Below are 17,107 nucleotides of genomic sequence, written 5' to 3'. Positions count from 1 at the left end.
TAAAGCTTCAAAGGAAGTTGAATATGATGAAATATGGTGACTCACCTCTTCATTTACAAATGCTGCGATTAATGCATAGGCTTTGTTGTTCTTGTTTTCCCAAATGACAAGGTCTTTGTCTGATGTAGGCTGCACTAGGTCATTGTCTGCTTCTCCGACACACACTCCTTTCCACAACTTATTGAAGATGAGGGTGTGTTTTATCATCCAGGACCATTCAGGATAGTTCTCCTTGCCAATGAGAACTATTCCTACCATAGAGATGATTGAATGCATTCTGTAAAAAAAAACTTCTGCTGTAAAATGGTTGTTTAAAAATAATCAATCATTCACCGCGAGCTCTACAAAGTTGGAGCAGCAACGGCATCAACCGCGAGCTCTACAAAGTTGGAGCAGCAACGGTATTACAATTTCAAAGTTCACTGAAAAGACTAAAAAAAATCACCATAAATCCCTTTGATTCTCTAGACTTTGAAGCCAGTAATAAAAATATGGCAGCGTTAAAGTGTTGGACAGTTTTTAAAATATGGGACAACGTTAAAGTCGTTTTAAAGACATACTAAAAAATGCGCTGGATCACCATTGCCAATCAATATATACCATTTAATATACGGTATTCAACGCAAATGGGAATGCAAAAAAAATTTCCGCACTCAACCATATACCATATACCAAAACACTCAACCATATACCATATACCAAATACCAACGCAAATGGGAATGCAAAAAAAAATTCTGCACTCAACCATATACCATATACCAAAACATATTCATGATATGTTGAACACTTTATGAAACTGTGACCACAAGCCCTTCCGTGTGCAGTGGTACCATGAAGTTCCAGCATCTCCTTTGCAGAGACTGACAGTTATATGATTTAAATGCGCTGTTCAAAAAGTATACCAATCGATATATGGGATAGAAACCACCACGCTCCGATACGCTCCGATACCAGGTAGAGACCACCGTGAATCAAGGAATGCCAAGTAAAGATCCTCAAGTGAGGCATGCGCATGCTAACAAGTAGCTCCACGACAGAACAGATCTACGCCGAACGAATGCGTGCCAAATCCCATTTCATATTCCAGAGCTTAGCTTTTTCAGGCGTGTATTCATCATGGACAACTGTGAAGAGTTGATCCCAGAATACCTTAGCTTTGTAAAGGGTGTCATGGACTCTGAAGACCTTCCTCTGAATATTTCTCGCGAAACTCTCCAATAAAACAAAATATTAAAAGTTATTAGGAAATAGAAGCCATCTTGTGAACAAACAGAAGCCTATCTGGATGAGAAAACTAGAGGATATTACGAAGGAAGAATATGCAGCATTTTACAAGAGTCTGAAAAAATGACTGGGAAGAACATTTGAGAGGCATATTGAACAGTTGAGAGGCGTATTCGAAATTTTGTTAAAATTGTAGACTCCAGATCTTTTGTGTCATGAATAGCTGCATGGACAAAGTCTGCAGCAAGAATGCTTGACTATTCAGTTTCAAATGCGGTCAATGATACAAAAGACAGGCCATGACAGATGCGTTAATTATGGACAGAGCCCAATGGCGCAGGAATATGGAACGATTTTTTATTCTGAGCGCATTCAAATGAACAGGGTGCAAAAGATCATAGATAGAATATGTCAGGGCAGCGCAGGTGTGGCAGACAGAATGTAGGTATGGCAGATAGAATTATAGAGAGAGCAATGGAGCAGATCAGGAGTTACAAAGACATAAAGGGTAAACAGGGATCTGGCTCTGATACCATGTCAGGCCAGGAGTAACTCCAGTTTGGCAGAAAAATGATACGATTTATTTCATTAGGTAGCTATTGTTATATACAAAGAATGTGACTGCTCAGTTCATCTTCTGATGACTGTTCACATTCCAAATTCACCCAATCTCAGAGGATTAGGTGTCAACATTAACAAAGGTGGTGTTATCACTCAAGAAAAAATTTTAAATTTTTCACATCAGTTCTATTGTTTGTCAAAGGGTTAGTGTCAATTCTGGGTCTAGTCTTTTCATCTGTTTTTAGAGTCTAAATAGTTTGATTAGGAGTCTTGCTAAGAGTATTGTTGGTATGTATAAAGGGGTCAATTCTCTGTCTTATGTCTATTATTGGTCTCACATCTCACATGGATATCATATGTCCAAGCTCATTTCAAAGCTGAAATTGTCTAAGTGGTTTCGCAGCACATAAATCCTTTCTATCAGTTTCGCAGCGCAGCATGTTTTAAGTGATTTCGTAGCGCATAATTCATATTTTGCACTGGCTACGCTACGTAATCGGGGATTTGTGCTGATCCATAGCACATCTCACCCCAGCTGTCATATTTTCTGCAAGAATTTTACGAGAATAGCATGTGTAAGGTCTTACATGACGGTCTTGACACGTGTTCTGTAGCCTTCTTCCCTCTCTAACTAGCCTTTGTTATGAATTTTATGGCGCCCAGGAGCAGCTGTAAATGCTTGCCACACAATCTCAGAAACATTGCAAGGCCAACAACACTGCAGCTTAAAAGAGATCCATATGAGAAGTCCTATTCTTCCCGTTGCATGAAGGAATCGCTGCCAAAGAAAAACCACAGTCCAAGACCAAAGTTGTTCAATAGATGTGGCCGTTCATTAATTACGATTAGTTATATGGTTGAGTCGATCCAGAGCCACAATGAGGCAGAAGGTGGATTTCACTATGATTCGGGTGCCACTGCACAAATTCAAGCAGATTACATGCCTGGAATTATCACGTTGGATGGCAAATCACAGGATTGGAATAACATCCTTGGCCACTCATTTCCTCTCCGCCCAGCCCTCGATCCAGACGAGGATAAAGAATGTACAGGCGGCAAAATGACTGTCAAGGCCTTGCATGATGGTCACAATATTTTCTTCCTGCTAGAAGTACCAGGGGAATATCGTTATGTGCAAGGAATGGAAATGAGTTGCCCTTCTGTATCACTCATGTTCCAAGTTGGCGGTAATGCAACATATCATAATATGGGTGCTTGCAAAGAGACGGTTGACAGTTGTACAAGCAAAAGTTGCGGTGGTCATGAAGTGGACATAATGCACTTTTCTATAGGAACTGCAATTCCAGGTCGTTTGTATGGCGCCAACATAATTGATAACACAAATGGCACTGGAGGAGATAGGTTTGGCCATTTGGTTGATCTATATGCATGGAATCCACACGGTCGGTATCTTGATGGATTGGGTCCTCAAGGAAATGGAAATGGTGCTAATTTTAGTGCGCAGAATGATTGGCAGGGAGCGTGGTGGCATGATTTGATTGACAATTCCTTTGGTCTTCTGGAGAATGCAAGCCCATATGCATCGACTGGTAGCAAAGGGACTTACACTTTTGAGTTTTCCAGGCCCCTGCGCACATCTGATCGTCTTCAACAGGATGTTCAATTTGTTATAGGACAGACACACAATTTCTCGGATGCATTTTGGTACCCTGTAAATGGGAATCCTTGGACTAAAAGAAGCCTTTTCCAGCCCAAGTACGATTCCGTATTCAGAAGGAATGCTTGCCATTTCCAGAGGAAAAATTCAAGGCTGCGATTAAAGATAATTACTATGGGAACTCCGTCGGAGTCGGCTTTTGATAAACTTCAGTCCCTCATCCAGCCCATCACAATCAGCAGGTTCAGTGTTCACGTCATTTTTACAGAATCTTGTTTGGAAGAACAGAGGAGCAGATCGTAACATGCCTCCACCTGGTCTTTCAAATAACTCAGTTCTTGTTTCTGCATACACAATACTACTGCGTTTCTTGTCTAAAGGTTTTGGTATGTGTTACACAGTAATTTGTCACTGCCTTCCTGTCAGTCACCCTGCTGTGTCAATCACTAAGCTTCATGTCTTCTGAACTAGCCCAGAAACCCATTTTTCTAAAGTTTTATGCCTCAGCGCGTCTGTTTAAAAAATATCCGCGATTACTGGCGCTCCATAGTGTATTCAATGCGCTGACAGCTCGGAAGGACACCACTTTTCCGCGCTGGTCGCCAGCGCGTCTTTCCCGTGTGCTTCCGCGCTGACATGACTGTCCCAGTTATGTAGACGCGGCGACATCGCGTCAGTTTCCTCATTATCCGTGCTGATCCAGTTTGGGCGAATTTGTTCAAACAACCAGCCTTCCAGATAACTCCAGGCTTGGTTGTTAGCTTTGTGAATGTCGACTCCCTTCTATGGCATGACTGTTCGACCCTTTGCAACCGTTTCTCTCAAAGATAAGCTCATCCTTCCACCTTTTTAGGAGACTCCTTCTCCTATATAAACTTCCACCATTACCATGAGCAGCTAGTTGGACTTAGCTTGGAATAGCTTGGATTGTACAGAGCTTGTAGTGCTCAGATTGCTGCTATAGGTGTGGTGTGCTAGGTGTGGAAGTGATTGATTGCTTAGGGAAGGTTGTTTTGTGCTATTTGTGTGAGAGAGAGAGTTGTTTGTCTTGGGAGAATCATCCTCAAAGGTGAATGCTTGAGATACATGCTGACTGGCCCCTCTTGAGAAGGTTACCGACGTCAGAACATTTGGTTGTACTCTTCTCTATTCTGATTAATAATAGATGACTGCTATTATTGTTCCATTCTCATTTGTCTATGCAATGGTTAAATGTGAATTACATCTTTTTTGACTGATGTATGGTTACTTTTACTAGATTTCACGCTTGTGTTTGTTTCCTCTTCGTGTGTGCAGGTATCTATTCGCGAAGATCGCGGAGGATTGTGACCAGCCGAAGCGGAGGAGCGAAGGCAACATCTCTTCGTCAAACGACAGCGCAGGAATCCAAGTAGGTGCTTCTTACCTCTTGTTTAATTGTAATTAGGAACATGCGTAGCAGCATTGTGTGATTGTTGCTAGACCCCTGCTGGGCTAGTAGGGATCGCCTCTACCCGTAGAGGGGATTTACCTCTCCAACAATTTGGCGACTCCGCTGGGGATCAGCCTTTTTGTCTCTTGAGTCCACTTTTGTGTTTGGCTTTGATTGATCTCTTTTCGAGTTTTTGGGATTGTCTCTTTTGCTTATGAACTTTCTGGGCGTTTCTGGGAAGCATCTTTATTGTTAAAAAGCTCTTGCCTTTGGTTTGGGAAGTTTTTAGTTTGGCCTTGCTTGTTTTTGCGCTCAGCGCGTTTTAATTCCAAACAGTCGCGCTGACATCGCGACCCTGTTTTTGGGTTTTCTTTCCGTCGCGCCTGTACGTCTAACAGTCGCGCTGACCTCGTTTTCAGAGACAGCGCGCTTTATTCGTGTCCTTCCGCGCTGGCATCGCGCCGCCGCTTCTTTGTGTTTCTTGTCATCGCGTCTGTGTGTTTTCTTTCCGCGCTGACCTCGTTTTTCTGAGACAGCGCGCTTTGTTCCTGTCTTTCCGCGCTGACGTCGCAAAGTTTCTACAGGCCTCCCCCTGTCAGCGCCGAGTTGCTGAAGGCTACCCGCGCTGATCCTGTAAAACTCATTTTTGACCAAATTGGCCTCCTGAACCTCTTGCTGTGACTTTCCCTTCTTCTCTCCACCTGTCTGATGACTTGTTTTTCATTGTTTGAACTCTGAACTGCTTGATTGCGGAGCTTGTTTCCATAAGGTTTCGTTTTTGCTCAGTTTCAAGTTTGCAAATACCTTCCCTTTTTTGCTTTCGCTGCTTGGTTTGTGTTCCCATCATCGCTTTTGCAATTGCTGGATTGTGTTGTGTCTCTAGTTGACTGGTTGTGACTCTCGTCCTTCGGGTGTTTGCTTTTTTCTACTGATTTCGCACTCTAGCTCTAGGACATCTAGAGGCCGTGTGTGTGTCAAGCCTGCCGTAGGGAGCTTATTTGCTTGTTCGACCAGCCGAGTTCAGATCTGTTCATGCACTTGTTCAGTGATTGTTGGAGTGTTTTGGGTTGTGTTTCCAAGTGGTTTCTTTTCGCTTCCTCCTTGCTTGCGATCCTTGCTTGTCTTGCAGAGCTTAGATCACATAGCTCGTGCAGACCTTTGTTTTCCTTTGATTTGGAAGCTTTGGTTGAGTGTTTCGGGAACTTTGCGTGCTTTCATTAAGTAGTTTACTTGGTGTTCCGGTTCCTCCAAATTATTTTAGATGCTTTGTGTCACTGAAAGAAAATCAAACTAGTAGCTTTGTTTTTGAAAATTGAAAAGGAAAAGAACATTTCATTGATTTGCATCTTCAAAAGAAAAGTTTCCTTTCCTCGCTTTAGTTGCATTAAGTTGCTTGTTTGCTTGTACTTGTTTTGTTTGGTAGAAAATTTCTTGCCCTCTCGTAGCTAGAATTCATCGAACAAAACGGAATTCTTGGGCATATAGATTGCATCTAGGTAATTGTGAGCGAACATACGATAGAGCTTGAAATCGAAACTTAATCTCAAGATCAACTATAAAATGAACCAAATGAATCTAAAAACGCATTGGAACTAAACGCAAATATCTAGAGGTCTAGGTTAGAGACGTGTTTCGGCGTCTTTAAACATAGTCACTGTTGTTTCACATTAGGTTGGGTGATTCCTCCTTCTGTGACTCGATAGTGGTCTAACACGGACTGCGCTCCCACGTACCGTCGCGTATATAGGGAGACCCCACTAGGCTTTTATCCTTTATCCATAGGAAGCCGAGTCGGCCGCCCTACGATTCGCAATGCAGTGAACACAGCATTCACGAAGATTGACCACCCGTACCCTAAAAAGTATTCTGTGGTTTTGCGAAAAGTTTGGCACACCCTCTACCTAGAATTCCAGAGCAGTCACTTTTGATCCTTTTCGGACTCCTTAAACGAAAAGGTGCCTGTGAGCGTCTTGTCACTTCGTGCTCATTAAACATTCGAAGGAGACTGGAGTCATCTTTTCGTCCTTTTCTCGACTCCTGAAACATGAAAAGGTCAAGTTTGGTTCTTGTGTCTTAAAATTAATTTGGCCACGATAACATCACCTATTTTAGATCTTGTGTGCGATAGTTTTGAGTAGGGTTTTATCGTTAGTTTCCTTTAGGTTTTCTAAGGGGTCTGGTCATCCTGGCTGACCCATCAACTCCCGGTCAAAGTGATCAAGGTTCTCCGTCCTCTGTCGCTCCAGAGGTACCAGTTGTAAGCGGTACTCTTCCCATTGTTCCGAGTATCCGGCCTATCAACGTACGTGCCCCAGGCGACGAAGATTACATAGAGGATTGGAATCCCATCTGGGAGCCCGATTATACCCCCCGTACCCCTCGTACCCCTCTCGGTATGTCGTCTCCAATGTCTTCGTCCCACATGGATGAGGCAGCTTCCAGCACCGGTGAGACACCCGTGGTCACAGACGTCGAGACCCCGATCCCGGCTTCCTCTCCCCTCCCTCCACGATACCAATCACTGAGGGATAGGTATGCCGCTAGAACGACTTCTACAACTATATGGGATCCTAGTCTTGCTGCTTCCACTGGGCCTTTTGTTTCGCAACCCCTTAGTACACACGTCAGGGCTTAACACGCCCGTCACCTCAGTTCCCACTCAACCTACTGTCTGTGTAGCACGTTCGACTCCGGTCGTCAGTGCTGTACCGGTTTCCTCGTCTGAAATCCCTCAAGCTGGTTCCTTTGTTGGTGGAATTCCAGGATCAGGGCCGTATGATGCTTATGGGGAACCCATAACGGACCCAGATTACGAAGGTCCCTTCTTTTTCTATGATGAAAACGGTGAGTTCCTTGAGAGCGTCTCAGGCCTCCCTCATCGCCCTTTCGAAGAAAACGAGGAACCCTTGAATATCACGTACGATTACGCTACTCATATGTTCAAAGGGAACCGGGATCCTCCCAGGCAGCCCATAGGACCACCCAATCAAGGCCAGCCATTCTACGTGCAAACCCCCCAGGGGCAACCACTTTATGGCCCGCCTGACCCAGGACAATCTGGGGGCCCACAAGGTCAACCTTACCAGGAACAACCCTTGGGCATTGGAGGTCCGCCATATCCATATCAAAATCAACCCACTGGACAACCGGAGCAACCTTCTTTTCAACAAGGCCAACTCTGTTTCCAGCAAGGGTACCCCTCTGGACAAACTGGCTCAGTTTACAATCCTCCAAATCAACCAGTAGTCCAGCAAGGGTATCCTCTTGGGCAGGGTGGACAACCCTATGTACAACAGGGCCAACCTACCGCCCAGTCTGGTCAATTCCCTGGGCAGGGTGGACAACCCTATGTTCAACAGGGCCAACCCACCCCTCAAATCATGAATCCTTCTGGGCAAGGGGGGCAACCTGCTCTACAGCAAGGCCAACCCTCTGCTCAGCCCATGCACCAAGGGGGGCAACCTGCTATGCAGCAAGCCCAGCCCTCTTCTCAATTTGGTCACACTGGGGGACAAACGGGCCAACCGTCTATACAGCCGAATCAACCCGGTGTCCACCCTCATCGTCAAACTGGACAAGCTGGCCAACCTCGGCGTCAACCAGCTATCCAGCCGATTCGACCATCCGTTCCGCAAAGACAACCCTTGGTGGCACATGGACAACCTGGCGCCCAGCAAGGCTACCCTGCTGGCCAACCAGGTCCATCTCGAATCCGACCAAGTCAACCTTCGGGACATATGGTTCAACCCCAGCCGGTTCAAGGACATTACTCTGGGCCTCAAACTCAAACAGGTTATCAACCTTCATACCAAACGCAGCCTGCTTACCAGGCTCCGTATGGGACCCAGCAGTCATCTGGCTACCAGCCACCCCAGGGGCAAAATCAGTATGCTCCTTATCAAAATTATCAGCAACCACAGGCCACTCCTTATCAAAATTATCAATATGGTCAACCTGTCGGGCAAGCTGCTAATACTTGGGGAGCTGGGGGGCAGGCACAGGGACAGCCGTCCGCATATGGCCAAAATCCATACGGACAAAACTCCTACGGACAAACTCCCTATGCGCCAGGTCCTTTTGGACCTGGTCCGTCGGGACAAAATTCCTACGCGTCAGGTCCTTTTGGGCCGGGCCCGTCCGGACAAAGTTCGTGGGGGCAACCCCAATCTGGGTGGAACCCTAATGTCGCCTCGAATCCGCAGCCACAGATGTCCTTCAACCCGCAGCTACCATTTTTGGCAACGTTGGAACTACCTGATGTGTCCAAGTTAACAAATGACCCTATTTTGCATAATCCATATTGGCCACCGGTTCCAACCAAAATACCAGGTGACTGTCCAAAGTTCGACGGCAAAGCCGGAGAGGATCCTCAGGCCCATGTAATGACTTATCACCTTTGGTGCTCATCTAACTCATGGCTTGATGATTCTATCCGACTTCGCCTCTTCCAGAGGACCCTCACTGGCTCAGCTGCTAAATGGTACATCGAACTCAATCGCGGCATGTTTTCTGATTTTAACTCGTTGGCTATGGCCTTTTTAACTCATTTTCAGTTACCCATTCGGTACGAGACTGGGACCCATCTTCTCACGTCTCTAAAACAGGATACGGCAACGCACATCTCCGATCATATACATGAATGGAGAAGGCGCCGTCGCTTGATTAAATTTTGGATCCCTGATCAACTCCTGACCGACTGGTTTACCACGTCCTTTGTCCCTAAAATTGCCAAAGATATCGCAATGGGGGCGTGTGTAACTGAGGAGCAAGCAATCGCGCGAGCTCAATACCTGGACTTAGTGTATTCTCAGTCAGGTACCTTGTATGAGTATTTGCCAGATGCCCCGAGACACGGACAACCCAAAGCTCCACCAAAGCCTTCTGTTGATGGAGTTATCGGTTCCGTAAACTCACCATCTAAGAAATCGGCCGCGAACCCTGGGAAGCAGAAACAAAATGCATCTAACGAGAATGCTTCTCAGAGCCAATCTATTCCTGGGAATACCTCCGAGGTAAATGCCGTTCAGTCCACCGCGGCAGACAAATCCTCGAAAGGCAAAAAGAAAGGGAAGGCCAAAGATAAATCTGGACAGCCGAAGCAGAACCCTCCTAAACCTCCCTCCGAGGAAGGAGCCAAACGGAAGCCTAAGTATCCTTGTCTCATTTGCGAAGAGGATCACTACACCAAGGATTGCCCCAGGCGCTCCGAGGTTAGTCGGCTTTTGAAAGGTGCTCCAGGGTCCCCTGCCGTGCTGAAAGAGCCTTTCCCGTCCCAGCAGACGCATCAGGTGGCAGATCCTTCTCAATCCTCTTCCTCGTTCGGTTCTCAGGTGTTCATGGCTGGAACCATCCCCATCCATGTTACAACTCGAGCGAAAGATTACCCATCTTCAGCCGGGAAGGAGCCGGAAGTTCCCTCCAGCGCTCCTCCGTCCAGTTCTGGTCCCCTTCACATCGAAAGGCCCAACACCGAGACGATCCCCCGACCCCCTCCCAAAGGTGTACTCAGGAAGTCATCTTATAATCCCAATGCTCGTGCTGCACAGCATTATAGCATTGTCGAGGACTTAGCTCAGGCTCCGTCTGCTATGTCCGCATTAGAAGTCCTCCAGAGCTGCCCCTCCCAGAGGAAGTCCCTGCTATCAGCAATTGGTGGCATAGACCCGGCAGATTCGGATTTAATCTCTTTTGATCTCGAGGGTTTTACGCAGAGATTGCCTCACCAGGTGGCCTTCCTTATACAGGTTCTCATCAATGGCAAAACGATCCATCGTACGGTCATTGATGAAGGTGCCTCAACCTGCATCATGTCGGTTGCTTGTTGGAAGGCTATTGGTTCCCCTGCTCTGAGCCAGTCTCCTACCACCCTAGAGGCTTTCGATGGAAGAGAATCTCGTCCATATGGTATCCTCCCGCGATTGCCTATCTCTTTAGAAGGGAAAACGGTAGAGGTCGAGGTTGAAGTCGTTGATGCTAATCTCACTTACAACCTCCTCCTTGGACGAAGTTGGACGTATGCCATGCAGGCCGTGGCTTCCTCTTTGTTCCGTGTCGTTCGTTTTCCTCACCAAGGGAAAATCGTCACAGTGGACCAGCTGTCCTTTTTTGCTTCCTCTTCTGAAGGGAATGTGCCATTCGTAGAGCATACCTCCAAATCGCTAGTGAGTGTGGGTGCTGGATTATTTAAAGATCCCTCCCTGATGGGAGTCTTTCCCCTCCCACCTCCAAATCTCGCCTCCGTTAACATGATCTCAGTGCGTTCCGATCCATGGGTTCTCCCTCCCTTGAATCAGGAAGACTCTTGGGGCGAGATGATGCCGTTGAGTCCCGCCGAGCTCAACTACATCGAGATAGTCGCTGCATCGGCTCCACCTCCCGAACCTGCTTTTCCAAGCAGTGTTCCCGATTCATATGACCGCTTCCCTTGGATGGGAGGAGAGGCCACTTCGGATCCCCTGAAGGAATCATTTCCCTCCGACGAGGCTATCATTGAGACTATGTCTCCCGAGGAGCTCCCTTGGTCAGATTACCACCATCGCTCTTCGTTTCTCCCTCCTCATTCGGAAATGGCCACATGTCTTGAGCGGTTTGCTTCATGTGTCCCATCTATCCCTCTCCAAACGCCTGTTCAGTTGTATCAAGTGTCTTCGGAAGGAAACATGGGTAACATTACGCAAACTCTGGCTATCGACATCTCTGTCAAAATAGGGGTTGTCGAAAATATTCATATTGGAGTCACATGCACTCCTGAGGAAATTCAACTTTACACTGATTTATTTCGTGAATTCCGTGACGTTTTCGCATGGTCTTACGAGGAAATGCCCGGCATTGACCCCAGTATCGTGGAGCACGAAATCCCTACTTATCCCGGCGCTAAGCCTGTTCGTCAACGCTTACGCCCAGTGCACCCTCGAAAGGCTGCAGCCATCAAGGCCGAAGTTGAAAAACTCCTTCGAGCTGGTTTCATCTATGCCATTCCTCTCACGGAATGGGTATCTAATATAGTCCCTGTGAATAAAAAACAAGGTACTATTCGGGTTTGTGTTGACTATCGCGACATCAATCGCGCCTGTCCAAAAGATAACTTTCCTACGCCTTTTATTGATCAGCTTATCGACGATTGCGCAGGAAGCGAAATTTATTCATTTATGGACGGCTTCTCTGGTTACAACCAGATCAACATAGCCCCTGCAGACCAGCACAAGACTGCTTTCATTTGTCCTTGGGGCACCTTCGCTTACAAGAAGCTACCTTTCGGTCTCAAAAATGCCGGTGCTACTTTCCAGCGTGCGATGTCGTATGCTTTTCATGATATCCGGCACATCGTACAACCTTACCTGGATGACCTACCAGCTCATTCAGCTAAACGTCAAGACCATCCATCTCATTTACGTGAAATCTTTCTCCGCTGTCGACACTACCGTATTCGACTCAATCCGCATAAGTGTGTCTTCTGCGTAGAATCTGGCCGACTGCTCGGGTTTATCGTCTCCCGGGAAGGTATCCGTTTGGATCCCCTTAAGGTCGAGGCCATTTTGAATCTTCCTCCCCCTGCCTCTCTACAGCAGTTACAGAGCCTGCAGGGGAAAGCCAATTTTCTCAGACGATTCATCCCAAATTATGCCGAGGTGGCTAAGGGTTTCACGCGATTATTGAAGCGAGACACGCCCTTTCGCTGGGACGCTATCGCTCAGCAATCTTTTGAGCATCTTAAAGACCTTCTGGTCTCAGCTCCGCTCCTAAGACCTCCAAATTACCACCGTGACTACACCCTTTATTTGGCCGCCGCCGATACAACCATCGGCATGGTTTTAGTGCAAGACGACGACGATGGCACCGAGCATGTTGTATATTATCTCAGCCGCAACCTTCTGGATACGGAAACTCGCTATGCATACGTCGAGAAGTTGGCATTGGCAGCTGTCTGTGCCGTCCAACGTTTCCGTCATTACATCCTGTTGCGCACGACGACCGTGATCTCCGATTGCAACCCCATGACCTATATTTTGTCACGTCAGTTGCTGGGGGGCAAATACTCCAAGTGGATCGTAATCCTCCAAGAGTTCGACTTGGAATTCACTGCAGCCAAGTCTAAGAAATCGCTGGTCTTCGCCGAACTACTCTGCTCCTTACCATCTCAGTCTACACCATCTCGTTCAGAGGAACATATTCCGGATGAAACGCTATTTCTCATCAGCACTCTCGACCCATGGTACGGGGACATTATCGTATATTTACAAACGTCTTCGTTTCGTCCCAACACATCGAAAGATGCTCGACGACGAATTCGTCACCAAGCTCAACCATATCGCATTTTGGGCGATACCCTGTACCGCCTCGGCGTCGATTCTGTTCTTCGCCGATGCTTAACCCTTGAGGAGGCTGAGAGAGTCTTGAATGACTGCCACTCCGGCGCTTGTGGCGGCCATATGTCTGGATATGCTACCGCTCAGAAGATCCTCCGTGCTGGTTATTTCTGGCCTTCTATTTTCAAGGATTGCATCCTTGCTGTACGTGCATGTCACGAATGCCAGGTTTACCACCGGAAGATGCGTGCACCTGTTGCACCACTGCACCCTGTCGTAACCGTAGGTCCATTTGCAAAATGGGGCATCGATTATACGTCCTGTAACCCTCGTTCGGCCGGGGGGCATGGGTACATTATCGTTGCTGTGGACTATTTCACCAAGTGGGCCGAAGCGATGCCTACATTAAACGAAGACGGTTACACCGCGGCGCAGTTTTTATTCAATCATATTATCACTCGTTTCGGAGTCCCTCAGGCTATTGTTACAGATCATGGAAAGCATTTCCGAAATCATATGATGACGGAGCTAACAACCCAACTAGGCTTGCGCCAAGATAGTTCGACACCGTACTATCCGCAATCTAACGGCCAAGTTGAAGCCGTGAACAAAGTCTTGATCACTATGCTTCAGCGCACCGTCAATACGCACAAGTCTAACTGGCACCTTATGCTTTTCCCAGCCTTGTGGGCCTACCGGACTTCTGTGAAGGATGCCACCGGTTTCACCCCTTTCCAGTTGGTTTATGGACTGGAGGCTACCCTTCCCGTCGAATGCGAGATTCCTTCATTAAAATTAGCTGTCGAGTTACTCCCCAACACCACTCCGGTGGAGGAACGGCTTCTTTACCTGGAACGGTTAGACGAAACTCGTCGTTTGGCTTCTCTGGCTATCGAAGCACAGAAGAAGAGAGTCAAGGCTCACTTCGATCAGAATATTCACCCGCGTTCCTTTGTTGAGGGAGATTTAGTACTGCTCTACGATCAAGCTAAGGATAAGCTGGGGGCAGGAAAACTCGAATCTATGTGGTTAGGTCCCTACATCGTGAAAAGAGTTTTACAAAAGGGCGCATATGAGTTGATTGATTATGAAGGAAATCCTCTGGACAAGCCCCGCAACGGGCTGTACCTGAAGAAATATTATGCATAACTTCGCGCATTCACTTTGTATATACGTGTGTTTTGTGTGTTGTGCATGTTTTCGTTTTGCCTTGGTGTGAAAGCGTGTTTGCCTCTTATTGTGTTTTCTTCTTCTTGTGCAGATGTCTAGTGCACCTTATGTTGGTTTCGCTGATGGCGCCTGCCGTAGTACTTGCAATTTGTCATCTGCGGCGTGGGTGATCTACGATCCTCACGGAGAATTGGTAGACCTTCAGGGTGTCTGCCTAGGTCGTACCACTAACAACGTTGCCGAATACAGCGCTGTAATTGAATTACTTGCCGAAGCGGTTGACCTTGGCATCCGCGAACTAGTGGTGAACCTGGACTCCCAGCTAGTTGTCCATCAACTCAACGGGCGATATTCCGTCAGAGACCAGCGCATATTAAGGATGTACCTACGTGTAAGATTGTTAGAACGGAACTTTGATTACATTACTTATCAACACATTCCGAGACGATTAAATACGTTGACCGACGCATTGGCAAATCATGTGTTAGATAGACATTTGCGTAACAGATAAACATCATGCAAGAAGACATAGAAAGCATAATAGAGTAAAACATATGTAAATAAATCATTTCAAGCATAGTTTGCATATAAGTGCTTTTTAAGCTTGCATTAAAAAATATAAAATCCATGGGTCATGTGTCGTGCAAATTCATACATAAGATCACAATTGTATTGAGTAAATGCATAACATAAACAAAACATCATCACATGTAACAATGATCCATCCAAAAACCGGTATGTATATATATATATATATCGTGTGGCGCACTAAGGCGCTCAAAAATAAGTGTATATGTCCAAAAATCAGTATGTCTGAGTCATGAGTCTCAAAATAACAGTGGAAATAAAGCCTAGGCGACTATTCGGCTGGGTGATGCTCCCTGTAGTACACAGCTGCTCGTGCCACCCGCCTCAGAAGGCGGTGCACCCTGGGTTGCACCCCCACTGTATGGATCTGATGCTCTATGGGGACCTCCTCGACCCCCTGGTAGTCAGGCACCCCCTCCAGCAACCCCTCAAGGTTGCGAGCCACAGTCTCTGACGTATCAACCCCTGGAGGGGCTAAGGCCAGGACCCCAGCTCCTTGTCCTTCTCTCCGTGCCGTGGCAGCCAGGCCAATCGGTCTAGTAGGCCCCACATCTGCATACCATGACATTTGTTAAATACATGTACATAAAAAAATCCAAAAACATTAAAAAATTCAAAAGTCAAAGTGTTATACCTGCATCATCCCACTGTTCACCTGGGGGCAGTGCCAGATCAGGGTCATTGCGGAAATCCATGCCCGCATATGGCCAGTCCTCCACAAAGATCTCCTGCTGATCCAGCCAGTCTCGGAAAAATGCTCCCCAGCTATGTGGCCGGCCGCCACCTCCGCGTGGCATGATTCGAGCCCATCGTGAGGCCCTCGTCTCCCGAGGATCCCTGGGAGCATCCACGGCCATCGTCTGCAGCCGCATGGCTGGCACTCGCTCTAGAATGAGCGGGACTAAGATGGACCCGTAGCCGAACTGTTTCGTCTCCCCGCGACGACAGTTGCTCAGTTGCCTCTTCATGTTATTGGTCACTGCTGTGCACCAATCAAACACTGTAGGCTCAAGGCAATCGAGAGCTAACAAGAGATGAGTCTTTGAGGCCTCGTGGTTGGCCATACTACCCGCTGCCCGGGTCACCATGAACAGAATGGTGCGAAGCACTATGTTTCCCACTGTGGGGATTGCTACTTTCCCACTTCGCGCTTTCTCAGCCTCCGGACATACCCGAGCCATCAGATCATCTAGCGTGCCGCCGCTAGGTCGCTGCCCCTCTATGATGGGCCTCGCACCTCGGCGTGACAGCCCGGTCAAAAAGAAGATATCCATGTGGTCAAATTCGATATCCTGGCCCCGGATAGTGAATTTCATATCCACCGGGTTCCATGCCCTGATCAGTAGCTCGAGAAGATCATGCTGAGCTCTTAGGCGAGGTGTGAGGAAAAATTTCATAAAACCGCAAGCCCGCATGGCATTGCAGCAATCCACATTTGCCCAAGCAGCAACATCTTCGACATCGTGCACTCTTTCCTGCCATTGGAAAGCCATTACGTCCTGCAGGAACCATAAAAAGGAATTAGAAGTGTTGCCATTGGATTTTTTACGTTCAAATTAAAACCAAATAATTTTTCCGCGCCAGCGCGGCTGTTTTAAAAACAGACGCGCTGGCCATGACAGCCCTTTGTTAATTTTCGAGGTCAGCGCGGAAGAACACGGGTTGGCCACGTTTTGTCCTAATTCGGCCAGCGCGGACCCGCGTGGGATATCCGCGCTGACCGAGAGCGCATCCATGCACCAAGAATTCGCCCGATTGGGCAAATTCGACCGCTAAAATTCTACCAAAAACGACCAAAATGCAGGGCAAGAGAGCGAGGACCTACCTGGAAGAAGCGGTTCGAGAAATGGTGTCCGTACGGGCTGGAAATCACTCCGTCAACTTTCTGGCTTCTCCACGTCCTTCACATCCAGAAATGGTAAAATGGTAAAAATGAGTTTTCACCCTCTTCTATTTATAGCAAAAACTTATAAAATTGTCATATTTTTGGGTTTTTTGCCACCTTTTGCCATAAATTTAGCCCTAGTTTTGTCAAATACATGTTTTGATATGTTTTTTACTCATATCGAATGGATTTATGCGGGTAGTGCTCTTGTGCAGGTTAATATAAACGGTGGAAATCATCATGGTTCTGAAATCACTTAGCCCCCAACAATGTCGTCTTTGAGCTCTTTTCCGACATAAAACGAGAAAAGATGGCCGAGCCTCCTTTCAGCTCGTTAAAGGGA

The 17,107-nt window shown here is 47.0% G+C and overlaps 1 protein-coding gene across 1 annotated transcript; it reads left to right on the top strand.

The window, feature by feature from the left end:
• Positions 1 to 2,438: 2,438 nt before the first annotated feature.
• Positions 2,439 to 3,707, top strand: LOC149187111 (uncharacterized). Its single transcript, XM_089409556.1, has one exon. It carries the CDS (start codon positions 2,439 to 2,441, stop codon positions 3,705 to 3,707), a length of 1,269 nt encoding a protein of 422 aa, XP_089265682.1.
• The last annotated feature ends 13,400 nt before the right edge of the window (positions 3,708 to 17,107 follow it).

Source organism: Pinus tabuliformis, chromosome 3_1 (assembly GCF_031772625.1).
Source record: "Pinus tabuliformis cultivar Carrire ecotype Pingquan chromosome 3_1, CPIR1, whole genome shotgun sequence".
In the NCBI taxonomy this organism is placed as follows: domain Eukaryota; kingdom Viridiplantae; phylum Streptophyta; class Pinopsida; order Pinales; family Pinaceae; genus Pinus; species Pinus tabuliformis.
This window is presented reverse-complemented; position numbering and strand designations above follow the sequence as displayed.